The 21,793-nt window shown below is 33.5% G+C and overlaps 1 protein-coding gene across 1 annotated transcript; it reads left to right on the forward strand.

Moving 5' to 3' along the window:
• Positions 1-11,974: 11,974 nt before the first annotated feature.
• Positions 11,975-19,195, forward strand: LOC125420793 (uncharacterized). The gene is given in 2 exon segments (XM_060812135.1): positions 11,975-12,872; positions 17,764-19,195. Coding segments are annotated over 2 exon segments (1,512 nt in total). The 5' UTR covers positions 11,975-12,215; the 3' UTR covers positions 18,619-19,195.
• The last annotated feature ends 2,598 nt before the right edge of the window (positions 19,196-21,793 follow it).

The following is a 21,793-nucleotide window of genomic DNA, read 5'->3' on the forward strand; positions in this document are numbered from 1 at the left end:
CTGGAATCAGGGCTTGTCTAGGGTTCCGGTGAGGAATTTTGAACGGGTCCTGACAATGAAAGACTCTGGTGGTAAAGCTCTGCAGTTGGAACCTGCATAAGATAGGTAGATGTTACTTTTTGAACCTTTCCTTGTGAGACTATATCTTCTTTACTAACTAATAGTAGATGCGATATCTTTGAACCACTTCGTCGTTTGTGTAAATGACAACATAGTTGACATATAATCCTTCCTGGTACACTTCAGTTCTCATTATTGTGTTCATTTTGGCCTTGAACACCTACCTCGTTCTGCGAGAGTTTTTAGAGAATTGTGCCCTTAATAATTCTTTTTTGAAGCGGCCACTCTTCTCTCTACATAGGTGATTCCTTATTCAATGTAATCAGCATCACCATGCAAAGATTACTGTACACACACTTATAGAAATCATTAAAAACATACTTTATGCTAACCTCTTTCTATCACTGTTTTATCACAGGAATGGGCAGATGATTAACCTTTACAATGAAACATACTAGTCTTTACAATTGCGTTGTCCCATTGAACCTAGATCTTGGGATCTCCAGTCAACTAGGTTGGGTTTCTATCGTATCAACTTTACTCATGAGCTTTAATCCCATTCCTCTCGATGATTTTTCAACTAATTCTCTATTTAACCCTTTTGTTAGCGGATCCGCAATGTTATTTTTTGACTTTACATAGTCTATCGAGATAACTCTAGTTGAGATTAGTTGTCTAATAGAATTATGTCTATGATGAATATGTCTAGACTTTCCATTATACATAATATTTTGTGCCCTGCCAATAGCAGATTGACTATCGCAATGTATACTTATTGCTGGCACAGGTTTAGGCCACCTTGGAATGTCTTCCAAAAATTAGCGTAGCCATTCGGTCTCTTCACCACATTTATCTAATGCGATGAACTCAGATTCCATCGTGGATCAAGCTATTACTGTCTGTTTAGAGGATTTCCAAGTTATGGCTGCACCCGCCAATGTAAATACATAGCCCCTAGTGGATTTTGAATCCTTGATATCTGATATTTAATTTGCATCATCGTATTCTTCTAATATAGACGGATATCTCATATAGTGCAGTCCATATGCACGAGTATATCGTAAGTATCTTAATACTCTAACGATTTCTTTCCAATGATTATCATTTGGATTACTCGTGTATCTACTTAGTCTACATATAGCATAGGCTAAGTCTAGTCTTGTACAATTCATTAAGTACATTAGAATTCCAATCACCTTTGCATACTCGACTTGAGGTACACCATCTCCTTTATTCTTGGATAAGTGTAAACTCACATCTATGGGTGTTCTGGCTATATTAGTATCGTCTTTACTAAACTTAGCCAATATTTTATCCATATAATGCGTTTGACTAAGAATGATTCCATTCGAAGTCTTTATGATTTTTATTCCTAAAATTACATCAGCAAGTCCCATGCCTTTCATATCAAATTTAGAATTTAACATGGTTTTCATAGTTCGGATCATATGGTCATCACTACCCACAATGAGTATGTCATCTACATACAAATAAAGAATGACATATCCATTCTCTATATCCTTTACATAGATACACTTGTTACACTCATTTATCTTAAATTCATCACTTAGCATGGCATTATCAAATTTTTGATGCCATTGCTTTTGGAGCTTGTTTAAATCCATACAAGGACTTCACCAATGTACAGACTTTCTTTTCTTGTTCTGGAGTGGAGAAACCCTTGGGTTGCTCTATGTAGATCTCTTCATCTAGATCTCCATTAAGAAATGCTGTTTTCACATCCATTTGATGTACTTCTAGATCCTGCAGTGTAGCGATCGCTAGTACCATCCTTATGGAATTTATTCTCGTTACTGGAGAATAAGTGTCAAAGTAATCAAGACTTTCTTGTTGCTTGTATCCTTTAATTACAAACCTTGTCTTGTATTTGTCTATAGTTTCATATGCTTTCATCTTCCTTTTAAAAATCCATTTGTAACCTAAAGGTTTACAACCTGGAGGAAGATCTACTAACTCCTAAGTGTGATTTTGTAGAATAGAATCTATCTTACTTTTCACAGCTTCTTTCCATAAATTCCCTTCAGGAGAATTTATAGCCTTTTGGAAGCTTTGAGGTTCATTTTTTTGCTATATGTAAGAAAATCCAGACCATAGGATTTTTCCATTCTTACTCTCTTGCTACGTCTAAGTGCAACCTCCATCTCAACATTAGTTTCTTGTTCTTGATCACTATCATGATTATCTTCATCGATAGTATCATAAGTTTGTTTCGACGAACTCAGTTCTTCTTCCACTTTATAAGGAAAAATATGTTTGAAAAATGATGCATTTCTTGATTCCATAATCGTATTATTGTGTATATCAGGAATTTCTGACCTATACATGAGAAACCGATATGCACTACTATTTTGTGCATATCCTATGAAATTGCAATCAACTGTTTTAGGACTTATTTTCACTATCTTCAGAGTGGGTACTACAACTTTAGCTAGACACGCCCACACTCATAAGTAGTTATAGGAAGGTTATCTTCCTTTCCATAATTCATAGGGTGTCTTTACTTAGTCCTTTCAGGGCATCTTAATTAAAAGGTCGTTTGCCCACAAAACGGCTTCCCCCCACAAGTTTTGAGGTACTCCAGAACTTATCAACATTGCATTCATCATTTCTTTTAAAGTTCTATTTTTCTGTTCAGCCACACCATTTGATTGTGGCGAGTATGGTGGAGTAACTTCATGTATTATGCCATGTTGAGCACAATACTCTCCAAATGGAGTCACATACTCTTCACCACGATCACTTCTGATTACTTTAATTTTTCGGGGTGAGTTGATTTTCAACTTCTGTTTTATAGAGAATAAATTTCTCTATAGCGTCATCCTTACTCTTAAGCAAGTACACATAGCAATATTTCATGTTATCATCAATAAAGGTGATAAAATACTTATTACCAGCTCTAGTTGGTGCAAACTTTAAATCACATACATCACTATGTATTAAATCCAAAGGTTCATTATTTCTTTCAATTGTTTGATATGATAATCTCGTTAATTTTGCCTCTACACAAGCTTCACACTTATGTGTGGTATCAATATCAAATGTGGGAATATGATTCAAGGTAATTAACCTCCGCAGAGAATTATAATAACATGACCTAGTCTACCATGCCACAAAATGGAAGACTTAAGCATGTAAATGGAAGAAGTACTAGCTTTATTATTAATATTCTTTGGCATTACAGTCATTACATTTAATTTTAACATACCATTGACTACATAGCCCTTTCCCACAAACATCCCATACTTGGACAAGATAACCTTGTTTGACTCAAATACTAAGCGAAAATCATGTTTGCTTAGCAACGATCCAGACACCAAATTCTTACAAATATCTGGAATATACAGTACATTATTCAAAGTCAGATCCTTCCCAGAGGTCATCTTCAGGACAATCTTGCCTTCCTTTTGGATTTCTGCATATGCAAAATTCCCCATGAACAACTTCTCCCCATTTTCCTTTGGTTCAAAGGAGGTGAACATGCTTCTATCTGCACACACATGGCGGGTTGCACCTGTATCTATCCACCATTCTCTTGGGTTAGAACCCACTAGGTTCACCTCAGAGACAACAACATTTAGGTCAATTTCATCAACCTTTCTTATGATGTGCTCCATCATCATTGTCTCTATGTTCCTCTTTCTCTTCGGCAATTTACAATTCGCCGCTCTGTGACCCATCTTGTCACAATTGAAACATTTTCCTTGGAACTTGGCCTTCTTGGAGATGCATCCTTTAGGCCCTAACTTGGAACTCTTTCCAAGTTTCTTCTTGTTCTTGGAACTACTACCATGCTCTACAACATTAGCCTTTATTCCAGCCTTCCCGGATCTTCTATCAAACCTTCTATTGTCACCTTCTATTCGAAGCTTTCCAATAAGAGCCTCTATGTCCATTTCCTTTCTCTTATGCTTAAGATAATTTCTGAAGTCTCCCCAACTAGGAGGCAGCTTCTCAATCATTACAGCAACTTGAAAGGCTTCATTAATGAACATCCCTTCGACAAGAAGTTCTTGGATGAGCATTTGCAACTCATGTACTTAACTCATTAGTGGCTTGGAGTCCACCATCAAGAATTTGCCTACCACAAACTTTCTGGACCCTGCATTCTCAGTCTTGTATTTCTGGTCCAGAGTTTCCCAAAGCTCTTTTGCTGATTTCGTGCCATAATACACTCCGTACAAGGCATTAGATAGGCCATTTAGGACATAATTCCGACATAAATAATTGAAATTCTTCCACGCATCCACCGCCATCAGAGTTTCTTTATCACTCTTTTCATCACTTGGTGGTTCGTCCTCAATTAGGAACCTCGCAAAGCCCAGAGTAGTCAAGTAGAACAGCATTTTCTGTTGCCACCTCTTAAAATTTTCTCCATCGAACTTTTCAAGTCTTTCTGCATGGCCTGCGGATGGAGGCACTTTAAAAACAGGAGTCTGTGAAGGCACTTGTGCAGCAGGCACATCTCCACTAGCCATTCCTGTATTTTCACAAAAACATAAATCAATTAGTTGTTATTTATATTTCAATAAACTAATTTAAATTAATTTCCAAAAGGAAAATACGCAAAAATATGATTTTTAGGGTTTCTGTATATACCATAAAATTACTGTATACATCCACAAAATTACTGTTCACGTGGCACTGTCCACGCATACTGTTCACTGTTTACTGCCATGTGTTACCATGTGATACCGCCACGTGTCGCACTGAAGACCGACATGTGCCACACTCTCGGACGGTCACGTGTCATATGCTATAGATGGACACATGGATAATCCTTAGCACGACATGTGACTTGCTGTGAATGTGACACGTGTCACTTGTAACAGGTCGACACGTGGCTCCCATGGAATCCGACACGTCGAGATGTGGTGACCGACATGTGGCTTCACTACTGTACGACACGTGGCCTCACCACGGTGAGCCATGTGTTGTCGTTTCATATTACCACGTGGAGATCTCTTTCAGAGACATGTGGCATATCTAGTCGAGCCGAATTTCATTGGGCCTGGGTCTGGACTGGGCTTGGGCTGAGCAGTAGCCTATTCTAACCACGAGCTGGGCTTTGGAACTAGGCCAGGTTCATTAACATTTATAATTTAGGCCCACTGACCCAGAAACCTATCCAAACCCGTTTTTCAGACCCGTTAACCCTTTTTTTGACCCATATTCAACCTCCAACCCAGTTTTTTCAACCCATTTCACTAGTAAATGGGTTTTTTGACCCAATTCACTATTTTTCTTGCTTTTTACACTCTCATGGCACCGAAAAATTGTTGGAAAAACACCAAAAGGTTTAGAATTTCATGGGCAACTCAATTTTAGGAAAAAAATTTTGATTTAAAACAAAACTAAATATTGCCCAAAAATTCCAAACCCACGGGAAACAAAATAAATAATTAAAATAGAAGCCCCTCACCAAGTTGTATACGGGTTTGAAGATAAGAAATTAAAAACATAAAATATATAAATATATTGCTTTCATACACAATAATAATAAAGAGATGAAATCAAAGGCATGTATAAAAATAAAACCATTTAAATAAAATTCCTTTAATTAAACAAAACTTAAAATAACAACATACCCATTCATTAAATCTCCACAGGTTGAAAGCAAATTTTTTTTTTTTAACTCAATCCCACATACATAAACATATATTCATGGGATAGTCTTAAGAATGTTATTAAAAATATACATAATATATGAATATATATGTGGAATGAAGATACAAATAAAAATACAGAAAAATGATCAAATAAATAAATAAAAAGATTGGAAATCTGTATTTTTCTAGATTTGATCTGCTTGTTGAAATATTGGTCTGAGACCTGTGTGGTACCACAGTGTCTTTAAGACTATTCCCGTCCCACCGGTGCTGGTGTTTTTTGATGTCAGTCTCCCAAGATACAACGGATTTGAAATCTCTGACAAAACACCACCTGTATTTCCCTCGAACTTTGAAAGTACCTGATCTTTACCACACTTACTAACCAAAATGTGCAGAAAACTAATTTTTCTCTTTTTCTTCTTTCCAATTTGATTCTCCCGTTGGTAATTATTATTCCAAAAACTTGTTTTTTACAAAAACTTCATCCATCAAGTCAAAACCCACATTTGGAAAGTTAAAAGGCCACAAATAATGCACATAAAGGCCCAGTAAAGTCCATTAATTCAAAATTATTCAAAATAAAAAAAACGTTGCAAACGTTACAGATGTCTCTAATTGGATTTTATTCTTAATAAAATAGGATTCTGGTACTAGTGGATTGAACAGCAAAACTCACATGAAGTTGATGCTTAAATGGATGAGAGGAAGGAAAATGTTGAAGCTTGTATGCAACCATGATGGTTCGAGCAAGAAGTTTTTCCTATCTCTACCGCAAGAAGCAAAAAATTGATTGAATGAGAGGCCTGGTTAGCAGGGTATGTTGAACCATATTGGGTCATCTAAATAATATGTGGACACAGGTTGTTCTCAATTCGAGCAAACTTGAATTCGAGTTTCAATATTATATTTTTCAGTTTAAGTTTTTTTTCTGGAAAGAGTAGGATTCATATGCTGAAATCATATGCTGTTTATTGAAACCATTATCTCATTGTGATGTAAAAGTTGTCAGAAAAAGAATTTTGCAAGTCAATGTTAATTTTGGCATCCTAGCAAGTACCTTGAATATTCTTGATTGTCAAGTAAAATTAAATCAATTTGTCATTCTATAATTATTCTCTTAATTATTTAACCTTTTCTTTTAAACTAGAGTAACTAGCCAATTTCAAGCCGAGAACACCGTTTCAATCTATCAGCTTCAAAAGAAAGTTTTTTGTATCAAAGAGATGATTACTTTTCAGCAAAGTAGGTATTATTCGAGTAGAAAACTTGGGACCATCATTTATTTGTGTTTACTTCTCTTTCTTATATTTTTATCATTGAAAAAGGTTGCATTCAACATATTTTATTGTTCAATACATAATTGAAAAATAGTTGTAATGAATTTCTACCAAGAACATGCTAAATCTAATTTTATTAATGATCCTCAACAAAAGAATTGAAGAAATCTTGTTGTTCTCTGGCTGTGGTGTTCTTAAGTAGAAACCCTAATCTCCTCATCAGTAATAGAAGCAATTACCATATTGTTTATCCTGAAGCATTGGAAGAACTGCGAGGTTTTTCATACACTGTACCCCATATTCATTTTGTTGAGTGGCCAAGAATGGTGGGTTCTTATGATGGTCTTGTTTGAAATTATGGTCGTGGCATTGAGATTATTTGGAATCCTGCAATTAGGGAGACAATGATCATGCCACCTTGTGCTGTACAATGAAGTAAGACATAAGTAGTTGGGTTTATTTTTTATGTCATTGAGAATGATGACAAGGTTTTTGTGATTCATTTATTTCATATTGGTTTGAGAGCTGATCCTGATAGCGATGCTGAGAATGATATTAATGCTAATTCTAATTTTGTTGTTGAGTGGTTAAAGATTGAGATCTATAGCCTCAAAATGAATTATTGGAAATTGATTATTGGAATTAAAATAAAGAAGAAGAAGAAATTATTCTATATAGTTAAGAAGTCGATGTGTACAACAAGAGAGTGATTTCATGGGTAGCATATGGCAAACAAAAACATCTAGATTATGAATATGGTGAAGAATATCATTTGACATCAGCAAGGAGGTGATCATAATGACACCCTTACCTACTGAAATTGGTGTTCATGGGTCTTACCAAATTCATAATTATGCGGGGATCAAAGATGGACACCTTATTGTTCTTAATAATCATTTAATAACCACAATTAGCCCTAGACAATATGTGTGACAATGGTTTGCTTGCGTTGTTTAATGTTTGGAAGTTGCCTAAAGTCAGTGATAAGGCCTCATAGGAATAATCTTTGGAAATAACTCGACCCTTGTGTCATGTTCCGTGCAAAAAAGGATGAAATCCTTGAGGCTTAGCTGGAAGTTTATATACTCTCCTTGAAAATTTGAGAAAAGTTTAGAAGATTTTAAAGAATTCAAGAGAAACCTAGACTAATGTACATAAGAATTTCTCTAGAATAATTTTTGTAAACATCTAGTAGAATAGTCTAGAACCTAGCCTAGATGTATGCCATATGTACATAGCTAAAACTTGTAGACTCTTGTGATATGAGCCAAGCCCTCTATATAAAGGGATTGGACTCTTATTTGTAGATAAGAAACCTAGACTAATGTAGTAAGAATCTGTCTAGAATAATTCTTGTAATAGTCTAGAACCTAGCCTAATTTTATGCCATGTGTACATATCTAGAACCTTGTAGATCCTCGTGATATGAGCCAAGCCCTTTATATAAAAAGGTTGGACTCTCATTTGTAATACATCAAAGTAATCAAGCATTCTAGTAATACAAATATTCTCTACATTCTTTCAAACTCTCCTAAGCTCTCCCACTTCCTACTCTACTTCTAGCTTCTGCATGGGTAAAGCTAACTTAGCAAAGTAAATAGCTTCTGCATTGTGCATAGCTTGTGGGCAAGGCTAACTCATGGGAATGTTAAGAAAGTTAGGCCTGTTATACTTGGAATGTTTGTTTGGTGTTCTAGGATCAATTGAGTGGTAAATATCTGCCAAATCTTGATGTTCTTTCTATGCTTTTTTGATATTAAAAAGGAAGAAGAATATATGCTGGAATTTCCTTGACAAGAAGGCTATATGATGATTTTGTTACATTCAGAGGGAGTTTGGTTTCAATCAGAGAGAGACAACTTAACAATAACTAAATGAAATTGTAGGCTAGTTAACCAAAAATGAAATTATAGGCTATTTTTTCTCTACTCAACATGCATCAAATAGGAGTGATTTGAACTTATTTTTGTAATATTTTCAATTGCTTCTATAATTAATAATAAATTTTTTATTTATAAAGGTGCTGTGCATGAGGATCATATCAATTGATGAATTTTACTTGTGTAACGGTTATTACTTGACCATGAATTAAAAGAACTAAATTAACAATTTTCCTTTAAACTCTATCATAATGAAAGACTTTTTTTCAATTGTCACAATGCAAAAACATTACCAAAGAACAATGTATTTGGAAGAACATAACCAAGATTAAAAGTCAAAAATACCATAAGATGTGGTAAACATGAACTCTATATAAATTATAATGGCATTTCCTTCCTAACAAACTACTATTAGACTTTTCATTCCCCATATGAATGACAATGTTACTTCTATGGTTACTAGAAAAGCTGTAAACTATGCACAAAAGCATATCAATAATGAAATGTGTACGAAGTTTTAACTAAGTAGAACTAGACTGTCTATGTCCGTAAACATCCACATAGGGAATTTCCTTCACAAGAAGGCTACACGATGGATTTTGTTACATTCAAAGGGAGTTAGGTTTCAATCAGAAAGAGACAACTTAACAAAAACTAAATGAAATTGTAGGCTAGTTACCCAAAAATGAAATCGTAGGCTTTTTTTTCTCTACTCAGCATGCATCAAATAGGAGTGATTTGAACTTATTTTTGTAATATTTTCAATTGCTTCTATAATTAATAATAATTTTTTTTATTTATAAAGGTGTTGGATGAGGATCATATCAATTGATGAATTTTACTTGTGTAACGGTTATTACTTGACCATGAATTAAAAGAATTAAATTAACAATTTTCTCTTTAAATTCTATCATAATAACAGACTTTTTTTCAATTGTCACAATGCAAAAACATTACCAAAGAACAATGTATTTGGAAGAACATAACCAAGATTAAAAATAAAAAACTACCATAAGATATGGTAAACATGAACTACATATAAATTATAATGGCTTTTCATTCCCCATATGAATGACAATGTTACTTCTATGGCTACTAGAAAAGCTGTAAACTATGCACAAAAGCATATCAATAATGAAATGTGTGCTAAGTTTTAACTAAGTAGAACTAGACTGTCTATGTGCATAAACATCCACATAGTTTCTTTTAATAATTTGAAGACATGTTGTTTGTTGGGTAGGGCTAAAAGTGTCAAACAAAATTAGCTCTCTTTCACATATATTTGTTTGGAGTTGAGGTAAAAGCTTCTCCTTAAAAAATGTTTGAACAAACACCTTATCATCCTTCCAAAACCCCAATACTTAAAAAAAAAAAAAAAAAAAAAAAAAAAAAAAAAAAAAAAAAAAACTTTTTCTTGATTTCAAAGGGAGGATAGTGGTGGCTAATACTACTCGAAAAGGGTGTAGTTATTATGGTCCCACTACTTCAGTCTACCGAAATGATCAAATCCCCAGCATCGGCTTTATCATGGTGAATATTCCCATACATTGCTTTCCAAGAAAGCATTCCATTACAGAAAACACCACGTCGAAAATTATGTAGCTTGAAAACCTTGTCTGAATAAGTTGTTATACGTTTCCATAAGTTTGATTTCAAGCTGTACATGTTGAATAGAATGGAGCTTGGAAGAGTGTCAAGGAACTTGTAGATTGTGACCACCTTGTAATCCATAGTTTTGGCGTCAAAGCCTAACACAATACCTTCACGTAAGAGGTTTCTTTTGTCATGCTTCTCCAAGCGTCCGGATGGGGGAGGTGGGAGAAACTCTGTCTCTCCGATCATGGGGTTTCATAAAAAGTCACCAAACAGGATGAGACCGTAGCAACAAAATATGATTGAGCATCCCTATCTATGCTTATAAAAACATGGATTTTTATTCTAAAAAAAAAAAAAAATCTGGCTACTTAATTATATATTTATATTAAAAAAAAAGTGAATTACAATAAATAAATTATACTTTGACCAAATTGCATGTTAAGCCTTTAAATTTAAAATATTTCAATTAAACCCTCAGTTTATAATTTATTTCACCCCTAGACCATCAATTCTCAAATTAGCTAACATATTATTTAAAATTTGAGGAAATTTACTTAGTTTTTTTTTTTCTTTTTTCGTTAATCAATTTTCCCTCTTCTCGTTTTGCATATTAAAAGAATAGCTAATTTTTACAATTTTTAAACTTCGTACTAGTTAGTTTAGGAATTAAGGGCATAATACAAATGGGGGACAAAAATTAGAGATCAATAACTTGATGTGAAGGAATTTAGAGCAAAACTAATTTGTAATTAATTACATGTATTTTTAAGAGGGAATGAAGGTAAGGTGATTTTTTTTTTTTTAATTCATCAAAACATACTCTCTTTTTTTTTTTTTTTTTTTTTTTTTTTTTTTTAAAGAATAATTTGCAATCGTGTTTCGGAATTTATTCTACTTAAGAACAAAATAATCCTATAATTTAAGAAAATGCTAACAATTTTATTGCTCTTGTTTTCTCTACTCTTATACATCAACAATCAATTATACTATAAAACAACAGCAGGCAGTATCTACATCCAGGACCATGAGTTGGTATCGCACTCAGACAGCGTATGTGGAACCAATTAATACATGTCAAAACTAAAATGAGAACCACACTTCATAATTGAATTGGACGTTTTCTGACTTCATAAAACCTACAAATTCCAGTCAGTTGAATTTTGATTTGAATATTTTTTTTTTCCTAATAAACACAAAAAAAAAAAAAAAGTATTTTCAGAAAATTTTAAATTTCCACGGCTAAGTTTGACTGTTGATTTCCTAAGTCAAATTTTCAAGGCCAAATAAACCATTTAACATATGGATTTTAATTCTTCACTCGCAAAAGACAAAACCATTTGACTGAGTTCTACAAACAAAAACCCCCAACTTTCACAGCCCAAATAAGCCATAAACAAAAAGTGCAAATATTGTTTAAGATTTTAATATATAAGTGAAAATTACATAAGATAAATAATCGATAATACATCAAAACCAAAACAAAAATCAAATTTCAAACCCAAATAAAACCATTCCCATTCCATCATCCAGAACAGAAAACACATGGATATGTATAATGTATATTTTTATTCCGCAAGACGCAGTAAACATTTCACCGAGTTCCTCAAAACCCTCCCAGCTTTCTTCTTTACTTTGTAGTAGCTCTGAATTGGTTAGTGATCCCAAAAAAACAAAAAAGAAAAAAAAAAAAAGTAAAACTTTTTGGTTAACATTTTCCTTTCGTTTGTTATGGTTGATATATATTCCTTTGTTTTGTTGGTCAATGTAATTCCATGGATCTCATAAAAGCTGAATCGGAAGCAAAGAGGAGCAATAATAATATATTAAGCGAGGAATTGGAGATTGAAATCCTGGTGAGGCTTCCGGTGATTTCTCTGTTGAGGTTCAAATGCGTATGCAAGTCGTGGCGCTCTATCATCAGGAGCCCCTTCTTCATTCAAAAACACCTCCAGGTTTGCAACTCCACTAATCCTTCTTATCTCCTTCTCCAAATTCGGTCTCCTTATGATTTTAATCTTGAGTCGGTCTCTATACTTTCTTATGACAATCCACTGGATCCGAAACTCATTCAAGCCGTACCTGCCTTACCCGGGTCAGAAACCGAGGGGTCTTGTAACGGTGTCTTTTGTCTGTATAATCGGGCAAATGGCGATGTGGTTCTTTGGAACCCTGCAACTAGAGAGACTAAGGTTGTTCCACATTCCCACATCCAGCGGAATAATAGGTCTGATTTTGAGTCGGAGGCTGTCGGATTCTGTTTCGATGTCAAAACTGTAATGATTACGTACAGAGTAGTCATGATTCATGCTTGCACTGAAAATGGTCCTATGAGCTTCCAGCTTGAGGTCTGTAGTCTAAGCACCAATTCTTGGAGATTGGTTCCAGGAATTCAAAGTATGGATTTAAGGTTGTGGGCATCTGGTTTATATGTAGGTGGGATGTGTAACTGATTAGCGTCTAAGAAGGAAGTGGCACAAGATGTAGATGAAGCAGATGATTTGGAATTACCGTGAAGATAAAATAATGTCATTTGACATTGGGGAAGAAATGATCATAAGGACATTGGGAAAGAAATATGTAATATTATTTATTACTCAGTAACAAATAGCTTAGATAAATATGAACACAAGTTCATAACTATTAAATAGATGCTTCTAATCCCACACCATTTTAAGCAGAGTACATAAAAGCTACAATAATTTATTTGAGTCCAAGTGTTCACTCAGCTGCAGAGAAAGATGTCCAACATATAGGATTCCCATCACAAGAAAATAGTAGGTCTTACTTATAATCCTTAAAATATGGCACAAGTGTAGCTTCACCATTCTACTTTATTGATGGTACAAATTGACAATTGCAGCAGATTCTCAGGACTACATACTATATAGCCATCAGAGCCAACACTGAGAATATCAGTGAGGGAAATATTTCCTGTGTCATTCTGAATAAATTACGGATCAGCAGTCCTTAAAGTCTCTTCTGATAAGGTAGTCTTGGCAGCTACACATCTGCAAGAAGCAGAAACAGATTAGCATTTACGACATATAGTTAATCTACCAGGAATAGAAGAGAAAATTTTATGCCAACAAGTAGCACAGAAATGGGTAACGTTAAATATAGATTTTGGTTAATGTTAAATATAAATTGTGTTGTGTTATAAGCTGGGTCTAAAAAACATAAATGTTCAAAATTAATAGTAACTTAATATGGTATCAAAACAACAACCAAAAAAAAAAAAAAAAACAATATGCGACTTGTTTTATGTGAATCAATTCCACAATCAGGACATATATGTAAAATATTAGTGTACCTCACTAACAGGCACATAAAAGATCTTTGATGCAGCTGAGAAAATGTCAGGAGCACGTTTCAATTTTTCAAAAGCATCTGCTAACACAATATTTTGGTTTCTTTATTAAGCTCATCATCATCAAGTTGTTTTCTTTTATGCATATTTATTTGATGTGCTGCTAGAAATGTGCATGTGGTAGGGAGTTTAACCGGCACTTGGGACTTGACCTCAAGATTAACTTTAATTAATTGGTGAGGAAGAATATATTAAGAATTAGTTTGATCGATCATTATGTAAAATATCTTTTTGAAAACAATATTTCCATAATGGTTAAGGAAATTAATTCGTTCAACGGCTGGAAAAATAGTCAGATTAATTTGTTCTACATTTTCTAACTACTTTTCTAAGTTGTTCTACTAGTTGCCTATTTCATTTTCTGTACGCTCATTCAAGTTGTGTTTGCTAAAGTGAATCGTCTTTCTAGGCTGCTAGCATATATTTACCTGTTTATTTTATCTATGAACTGTAGTGGACCATTTATGTGGGATTCGCACCAAAATTAATTAAGAAATGCCGAAAGCCAAAATTTGTAGATCTACAATTATTAACAAACAATATTGATTTAAAAAATACATATATTCAATTAAATATTAAATAAGTTAATATAAATTATTGTTTTTAATTGGTTTAATTTATATATTAAAATTTTTGTCCATTTATTTTTTAATACAAAGGTGCACAGGTTTTTAAAGTCTAAACTTTTATTTATATAAGTGAAAATCAGATAATATTTAATACATCGACATTCAAAAATTAAAGAAAAAGATGTTAAGCTTCGTCAAAAAGGCCCAAAAAAAAAATTAAATAAATAAATATTTGATTTATTGGATTTGGTTTGTTCGGACACAAAACCTATAAAAAAAAAAATCACTGTCAGAAAGAAAACAAATTCTATGTATACGGATTGACAGCGAGTGTGGTAGCTTAGTTAGTATGAATATACTATCTATTAGTCTACCGGAAGACAAGGGTAACTGAGGCATAGAAAAAACAAAACAAAAAAAATGTATACGGATTGACGAAAGTACCCAACAAATGATGAAAATATATCTTTGGCAGGTGAAGGACACGCTTTTCAAGACAGAGGAGCTGGCAATTTAATTTAGAAAATCAGATTGTTGAGGTAGGCTAGGAGATAGGCTAAATCATTATTTCAAACTAAGCAATGGAAATAAAAGGTAATGAGAGCTGCAATTAGGGGTGGGTAAAATCCAATCCAACCCATTTAATCTGTCCAATCCAACCTATTTAATCTGTCCAATCCAATTCATTTTTGACGGTTTGAATTGGATTTTTATATCAATTGGATTGGATTGGGTTCAAAATATTATAAATTGTATGGATTGGATTGGTTATGGATTGGAAATATAAATCCAATCCAATCCAAATAATATATTATATAACTAAAAAATTATATATTTTTTATTTTTTTTATTTTTATATATTAATTTTAGAATATTTTTTTCATTTTTATATATTAATTTTTAAAATTTTTTTCCATTTTTATATATTGATTTTTAATATATATATATATATATATATTTTTTTTTCTTTTATATCCCCATATCCCAAATTCCAAATTAAATTGTAAGTTATAATCCTAAACTAAACATTTACCTTTGTTGCCGCCCACCACCAGTCCATCACCATCACTATAATATATATATATATATTTTTAGAACCCCATCATATATATATATCTACATATATTGTATCCAATTGTTACTTATATATATATAAATGTTTAAATATAATTTATTGCTAATTTTATTGTTTTGATCTTTGTAGAGCTTACAGAATCAACTAAAATTAGTGAACCTGTCAACGTTGATTGACTTATGATTTACCAAAGTTTTAAGGTTAAAAAAAAAAAATTATGCATTGATTCTTGAGTGAATGAATTTTGATGAATGTATTATTTTACATTATTTATTCTAACAATTTTAATTTGATTTTATAGGAGTGAGATGATAACATTAATGTTTACTATTTAATAAGTGCATGATGTGTATCATTTGCTACATTTTCTTCTTTATTTTCCATTGTAGACTATGTTGTATTATTCTAATTGTATTTTATGTTTGGATAATTATAATTTATTATTTATATTTTATATTTGAAATTTTTTTTATTTGTATTATATATTTATAAATTAGTAAGCTTCAAACCGATCAACCAATCCAAACCAAACCGATCATAAATGGTTTGGTTTGGTTTGGATTTAATGCTTCAATGGTTTGGTTTGGATTGTAAATTAGAAAAACCGATATGTATGGATTGGATTGTATTTCGGTCCAAAACCGAACCAATCCAATCCATGCCCACCCCTAGCTGCGATGTTGCTAAAATCACACAATTAATTTAAAAAGCTAGATAAAAGACAAAATTAAGAAAGTGACCATAAAATTTAAATGTTTATATAGGCTCCTGTATACGTACTGTTATATAAGAAAAGTATTGTCTTTAAAAAAAATAAAAAGTGCACCGATTCACATTCCTATTGTGGTAAAAGAACACACACACACACACACACACACATATATAATCCTTATATGGTATAGGACAAGAAATTCCTAGAAAAACCAAACAAAAGATGCAAAACAAAAGACAACAATAAATTGTTACTTCAATTCTTAAAAAGAAACTAAATCTTTTTTTTTTCTTTTTTCTTGATATTGAGGTGGGGGAAGAAATTAAATCTTTTTAAAACTCAAGATGACTTTAAGTTCTTTATTTTTTTCTTTCTTTTGGTAGAACACGATAACTTTTATTAGTTGGTATGAGGAAGCATATATTGAGAATCCTTAGATTGATTGTTATGGAAAAACACTACTTTGAAAACATGATTTTCCTAATGGTTAAGGAAATTAATCAGTTCTATTTTTCTAATTACTAGAAAATTCCAAGTTGTCCATTTATTTTTTCCTTTTCTGTCCATTCATTCCATTTGTATTGTTAAAAAATAAGAGTGTTATTTTAAAAAAAAATAAATAAAAAATGCAAACCTTTCAATTAGAGAAACTTGATAGTATTTTCTCCCAATCCTATAAAAAAACATCAATTAATTAAGGAAAGCCCAAAATTTGTAGACTGTACATATGTTCAATTAATAATTGACATAATTTAATCTTAGTTTATTATTTTTAAACGGTTTAAACTCTATCTTGAAATTTAGTTATTAATCTTATATCCATTTATTTAATCAAAAAGTGCACATGTTCTCTATCCAAAGAGAAAATATTTAAAATTTCATTTGTATAAGTGAAAATCAAATAATAAAAAATATATCAAAATTAAAATTAAAAAAAAATAGAAAAAAAAACTGAATTTATTGGATTTGATTGGTTTTTCGGACATACAATTATTTCTTTTTGGACATACAAACCTATGACATATATAATATTTTTTTTATATACGGATTGACGAAAGTATCCACCAGACAATTAGAAAATATCATAGAGAGAAAGGTGAAGGACACAGTTCTTAAGAGGAGGATTTGGTAATTTAAATTTGAAAATCAGACGTGTAAATAATTTTATTTTCCTGATAACCGGACAAATGATCTGGACAGTAGAATAAAAGAGGCGGTGCAGATGTAGACAACAAAGCAAAACGAAAAACCCCAAATTAACCTCTTTTCATTTTACGGATCAATCAACATGAGATTTCTGGAAAAACTCCCAAAACTCGCATTTCCTTTGTTGTAGCTTGAATCTCCCCAACCAAAAAGTCTTTCATACAGAGTGAATGCAAATCTGCTTCTTGCTTTTTCTTTGAAAGGCCATGATGAGGTTGAGCTAGCTAGCTTAGCTAGTTTGTATTTTGAAAGCTTGTTAGTTGTTACATTTTTATTTTTTATTTTTTATTTTTTGGTTGTTATCCATGAATGAATTTTTCTTTTGTTATCCATGAATGAATGAAAAGTTTTGTTTTTAACTTCAGGGGGCTCTGATTTCTAAAATCGACAGAAACCCAAAGTGACGAAGATGAAGAAATCCAAAGCCATCAAGGACACAATGACGACGACGATAATGGATATGTGAGAGGACTTGTTGGCTGAAATCCTAGCATGGCTTCCGGTGTTTTCCCTGCTGCGATGCAAGGCAGTGTGCAGATCATGGTTCACTCTTATCAATAACACCACCTTCATTGCCAAACACCTCCAGGTATCCAACTCCACCAATCCTAATATCCTCACCAAATCACCTGACTACTATTATGTTGCTTCTCTTATAACACTGCAACTTGTTCGAAACCCTTTACCCAATATTCAGTTTCCCCTCCCGCATTTGATTGGATCTGGTAATATTCAGTTTTCCCTCCCACATTTGATTGGATCTAGTAATGGTCTTGTCTGCTTATTTGATCGTGGAAAACGTGTTATTTGGAATCCTGCAACCAGGGAAACCAAGGTGATGCCACCTTGCTCTGTTCAGAAAAGTACTGCTCAAGCACCTGCATTTGGTTTTGATAACATTAACAATGACTATAAGGTCTTTGTGATTCACTTATTTGGTAATGATTATTACCCTGAGCCTGTGTGGTTCAAGCTTGAGGTCTACAGCCTGAGAAGTGATTCTTGGAATTTGATTACTGGAAGTGGTGAGTTGCAGATTGATTTGTTCTATATCGATGAAAGGGTTGGAGTGTACAACAATGGAGTCTTTTCGTGGGTGGCATTTGCTCATAAAAAAGATCCGCGGAGTGAATATGGTATATCATGGAAACATTCAATAATTTCATTTGACATCAACACCCAGGTGATCACGAGCACGCCCTTGCCAAGTGATATTGGCGTTCATGAGCCTATGCTATATTATTAATTATATCGGGGTTTTAGATGGAGTCGTTTCTGTTCTTAATGACATGCGTCAGCCCGAGGGCGAGGAACATTTTGAGCGATATTTTGATTTTTGGAGGTTGCATGAAATTGGCAATGAGGGGTCATGGGAAAAATATTGGTCACTAAATTCACTCCTTCAATGGTGGACAACTACATGGATATATTGGAATGACAATTTGGTGTTCAAGAGGCGAAATGATGGTAAGCGTTTCGGGCTGCTACTGACGAAGAGATTGTTATTGAAAGTCCCAGATACCTCTCAATCCACTCTGTTCTATACAGTGAGAGCCTGGTTAAAATCAACTAGGCAACAATTTAGGAAAAAAAAATAGCAACGGGGATTCTTACTATTTTGGTGACTTTAAAATCTTTTTAGCTGGTTTTGTCTCTGTAGTTAAGTAATTGACCATATGAAACTTCAAGAACTTTTAAACTCAAGCAATGTATGTTTGGTTGCTCATTAAGCAGCACTTCACCTTGTTAATGTGCCATCTGCCCAAAAGTAAATTATATTGTGATCATTTGCAAAGCTTATTTTTATGTCTATACATGTCTAATTGAAACTCTCCGCCTCTTTGATATTCTATTGGAAAATGAGTTTTGCAAAGCAGATGCAGGCTTACTTGAAACTCTTATTAGAACTCTCGTCCTTTTGTGATCATATTCCTCTTTATATTTCATCATGCAGCACTGGGAATCCCTCATGGATCTTTTTGAATGATTTATTAAAATATACCCTGCCTTACTTCCTTATATATTCATATTTATTAGATAATGCAGAGTTACACTGGTTTTCCAGAATCCTTCTTTTTGTCTGAGAGATCTTCTTGAGGTGCAGTGGTGCGGTTGGACTTCACAGTTGGAGCGGTCAAGCTTCAAAGGAAGGCTATAGGTAAAAGCTCCAGGAAACACTGCAGTGCGATGAGTATTTGAGCTCTGTGATGCACTGATACTAAAAAACCTTGAAAACAACCTTGAGAATAGAGAAAGATATTGAAACAACCTCCAAAATAGAGAAAGATATTTTGCGCCGCAATGAAGGAAATAGATGTCTTTATCTTCACTGTTTATTCCTTTAAGATTAGACCTGGCAATTTGGATCATGACACGGCGACACGACTCGAAAACGACACGGAATAAATGAGTTTGGGTTTATTATAAATGGGTTCGGGTCATAATCGGGTCAACCTGTTTAACACGATTATTAATCGTGTCATTTTCGGGTTGACCTGTTTAACTCGAAATTGATCCGTTACGACCCATTTATTAAACGTGTCAGTTTCAACCCGACACGATTATATACCTATTACAACCTATTTAAATTTAATTTTAAATTAATATTTTATCACTAATATAATATTTAATAACTAAAAAATATTATAAATTAAAAATTTTATAAAAATAATTTTCTATTACTAATTTTTTAAAAACAAAAAATACATCTTTAATAAAACAAAAACATAAAAATAAAAAAAAATAAAAAAAACATTTCGGGTTAATAGGTTAATTTTCGGGTTAACGGGTTATAGGTTAGTTTTCGGGTTAATAGGTCAATTTCAGGTTAACGGGTTAATAGGTCAACACGATCCGTTAAAATAATCGTGTTAAACGGGTCGTGTCGTGTTGACCTGTTTATAAATAGGTCGAGTTAGTGTTTTAGGTACCTGACACGATTAATAAATGGGTCGTGCTCGGGTTAGGCATTTTTGACACGATTATTAAACGGGTTGACACGAACACGACCCACCAACCCGAATTGCCAGGTATATTTAAGATATATATTCATATTATAGCTCCTAGGATTCCTACTGGTAATTGATAAAATAATAAGATGCATAAAAGGGAAGCTGCCTGGAAGTTTCCTAGGAGATATGGATAAGAATTACACGTAGAAAATTATGTACATGATTTCTTCTAGATGGTTCTTAAAGTTGCTAGAGTATTGGGCTAAGAAATCTGGTGCTCTTGTATTGGGCTTTGCCTTTTATTATTTGTATCCTTGTTTGGGCTTTTGATATCTTGGCTAACAATGTGAAACGCTGCTCTGCTTATATACATGTGCCCACTGAAAATCTATAGAAGTTAATTATATATCCCAATCCCCAACCACTAATTCACTGAATAGGTAATTCAGCTCTGGCGTTTATATTCCAACATATCTATCTATCTCCATAGTCAAATCGAGGTAGATCAGTTTAGACGCATGGATAATATTCCATTATTCTTCTTGAGAAAAATGGGTACATACAAAATTCAATACAATGGTGTCAATATAACGGTGAGTTTAGTGGACGATGCTCATGTAGTTGATGAAAAGATGTCCGAAATAGAGTCATTGCTGCAAAATCAAGATCAGCGTGTTGTTGGGATTGACTTCAAAGTCAGAATAATCGAATCTACCCACATAGACGTCGATTATGTGGTTGACATGGTACTAGTTTGTGTTGGGAGTTGTTGCCTAATCGTTCAGTTGAATGACATGGCTGAAATTCCACAATCTCTGAAAAGATTTTCTGGGAGATGAGAGTATTTGTTTTGTAGATAAGAATTTGGACTCCTATGCTTCTTTATGGAAGGAACGTTTAGAATTAGTGGATCGCAAAATAGGGGTTGAAGTGGGATACTTGGCAGCTAGGGTGCTGAAGAAGCCAGAACTCCTTGGCAGCCCACTTTCAATCGTAGCTGGGGCAGCTGGTATTCCCAAAGAAGAAGTCTATTATTCTGAGAGTTACGACAGCTCTTCCAAGGTTTTCTCACCGGAGCAGATCAAAAAAGCAATTTATGAAGTCTATTATTCCTATGCCATTGGAAACAAGGTCCTGGGGATGCTTTAATCAAGTGGTCTGCTCTGTTTTTGTTCGAGTCCCTTCTTGCATTATTCCCCACATGCAATAAGGGTTCATAGTAGTGTGTGTTTGCATTTAAATTATCATACTCGATCTCTGGATCTCTGTCAATGAAATAGTGGTTTTGTGACTGTTCTATAGGTAGGGTTGTCAAATGAAATAGTGGTTCGCACTATGACAAGATGTGAGTTCTTTGTTGTTATGTATCTATGGATGTTAGAGTTAGTGACCCGAATTCTTGTTGACCCGACCCGAAAAGCTCGCGGTGCGACCCATTTGGTGAAACTAATTTTGGAGAAAAATTTGGGG

This window comes from Ziziphus jujuba, chromosome 10 (assembly GCF_031755915.1).
Source record: "Ziziphus jujuba cultivar Dongzao chromosome 10, ASM3175591v1".
In the NCBI taxonomy this organism is placed as follows: domain Eukaryota; kingdom Viridiplantae; phylum Streptophyta; class Magnoliopsida; order Rosales; family Rhamnaceae; genus Ziziphus; species Ziziphus jujuba.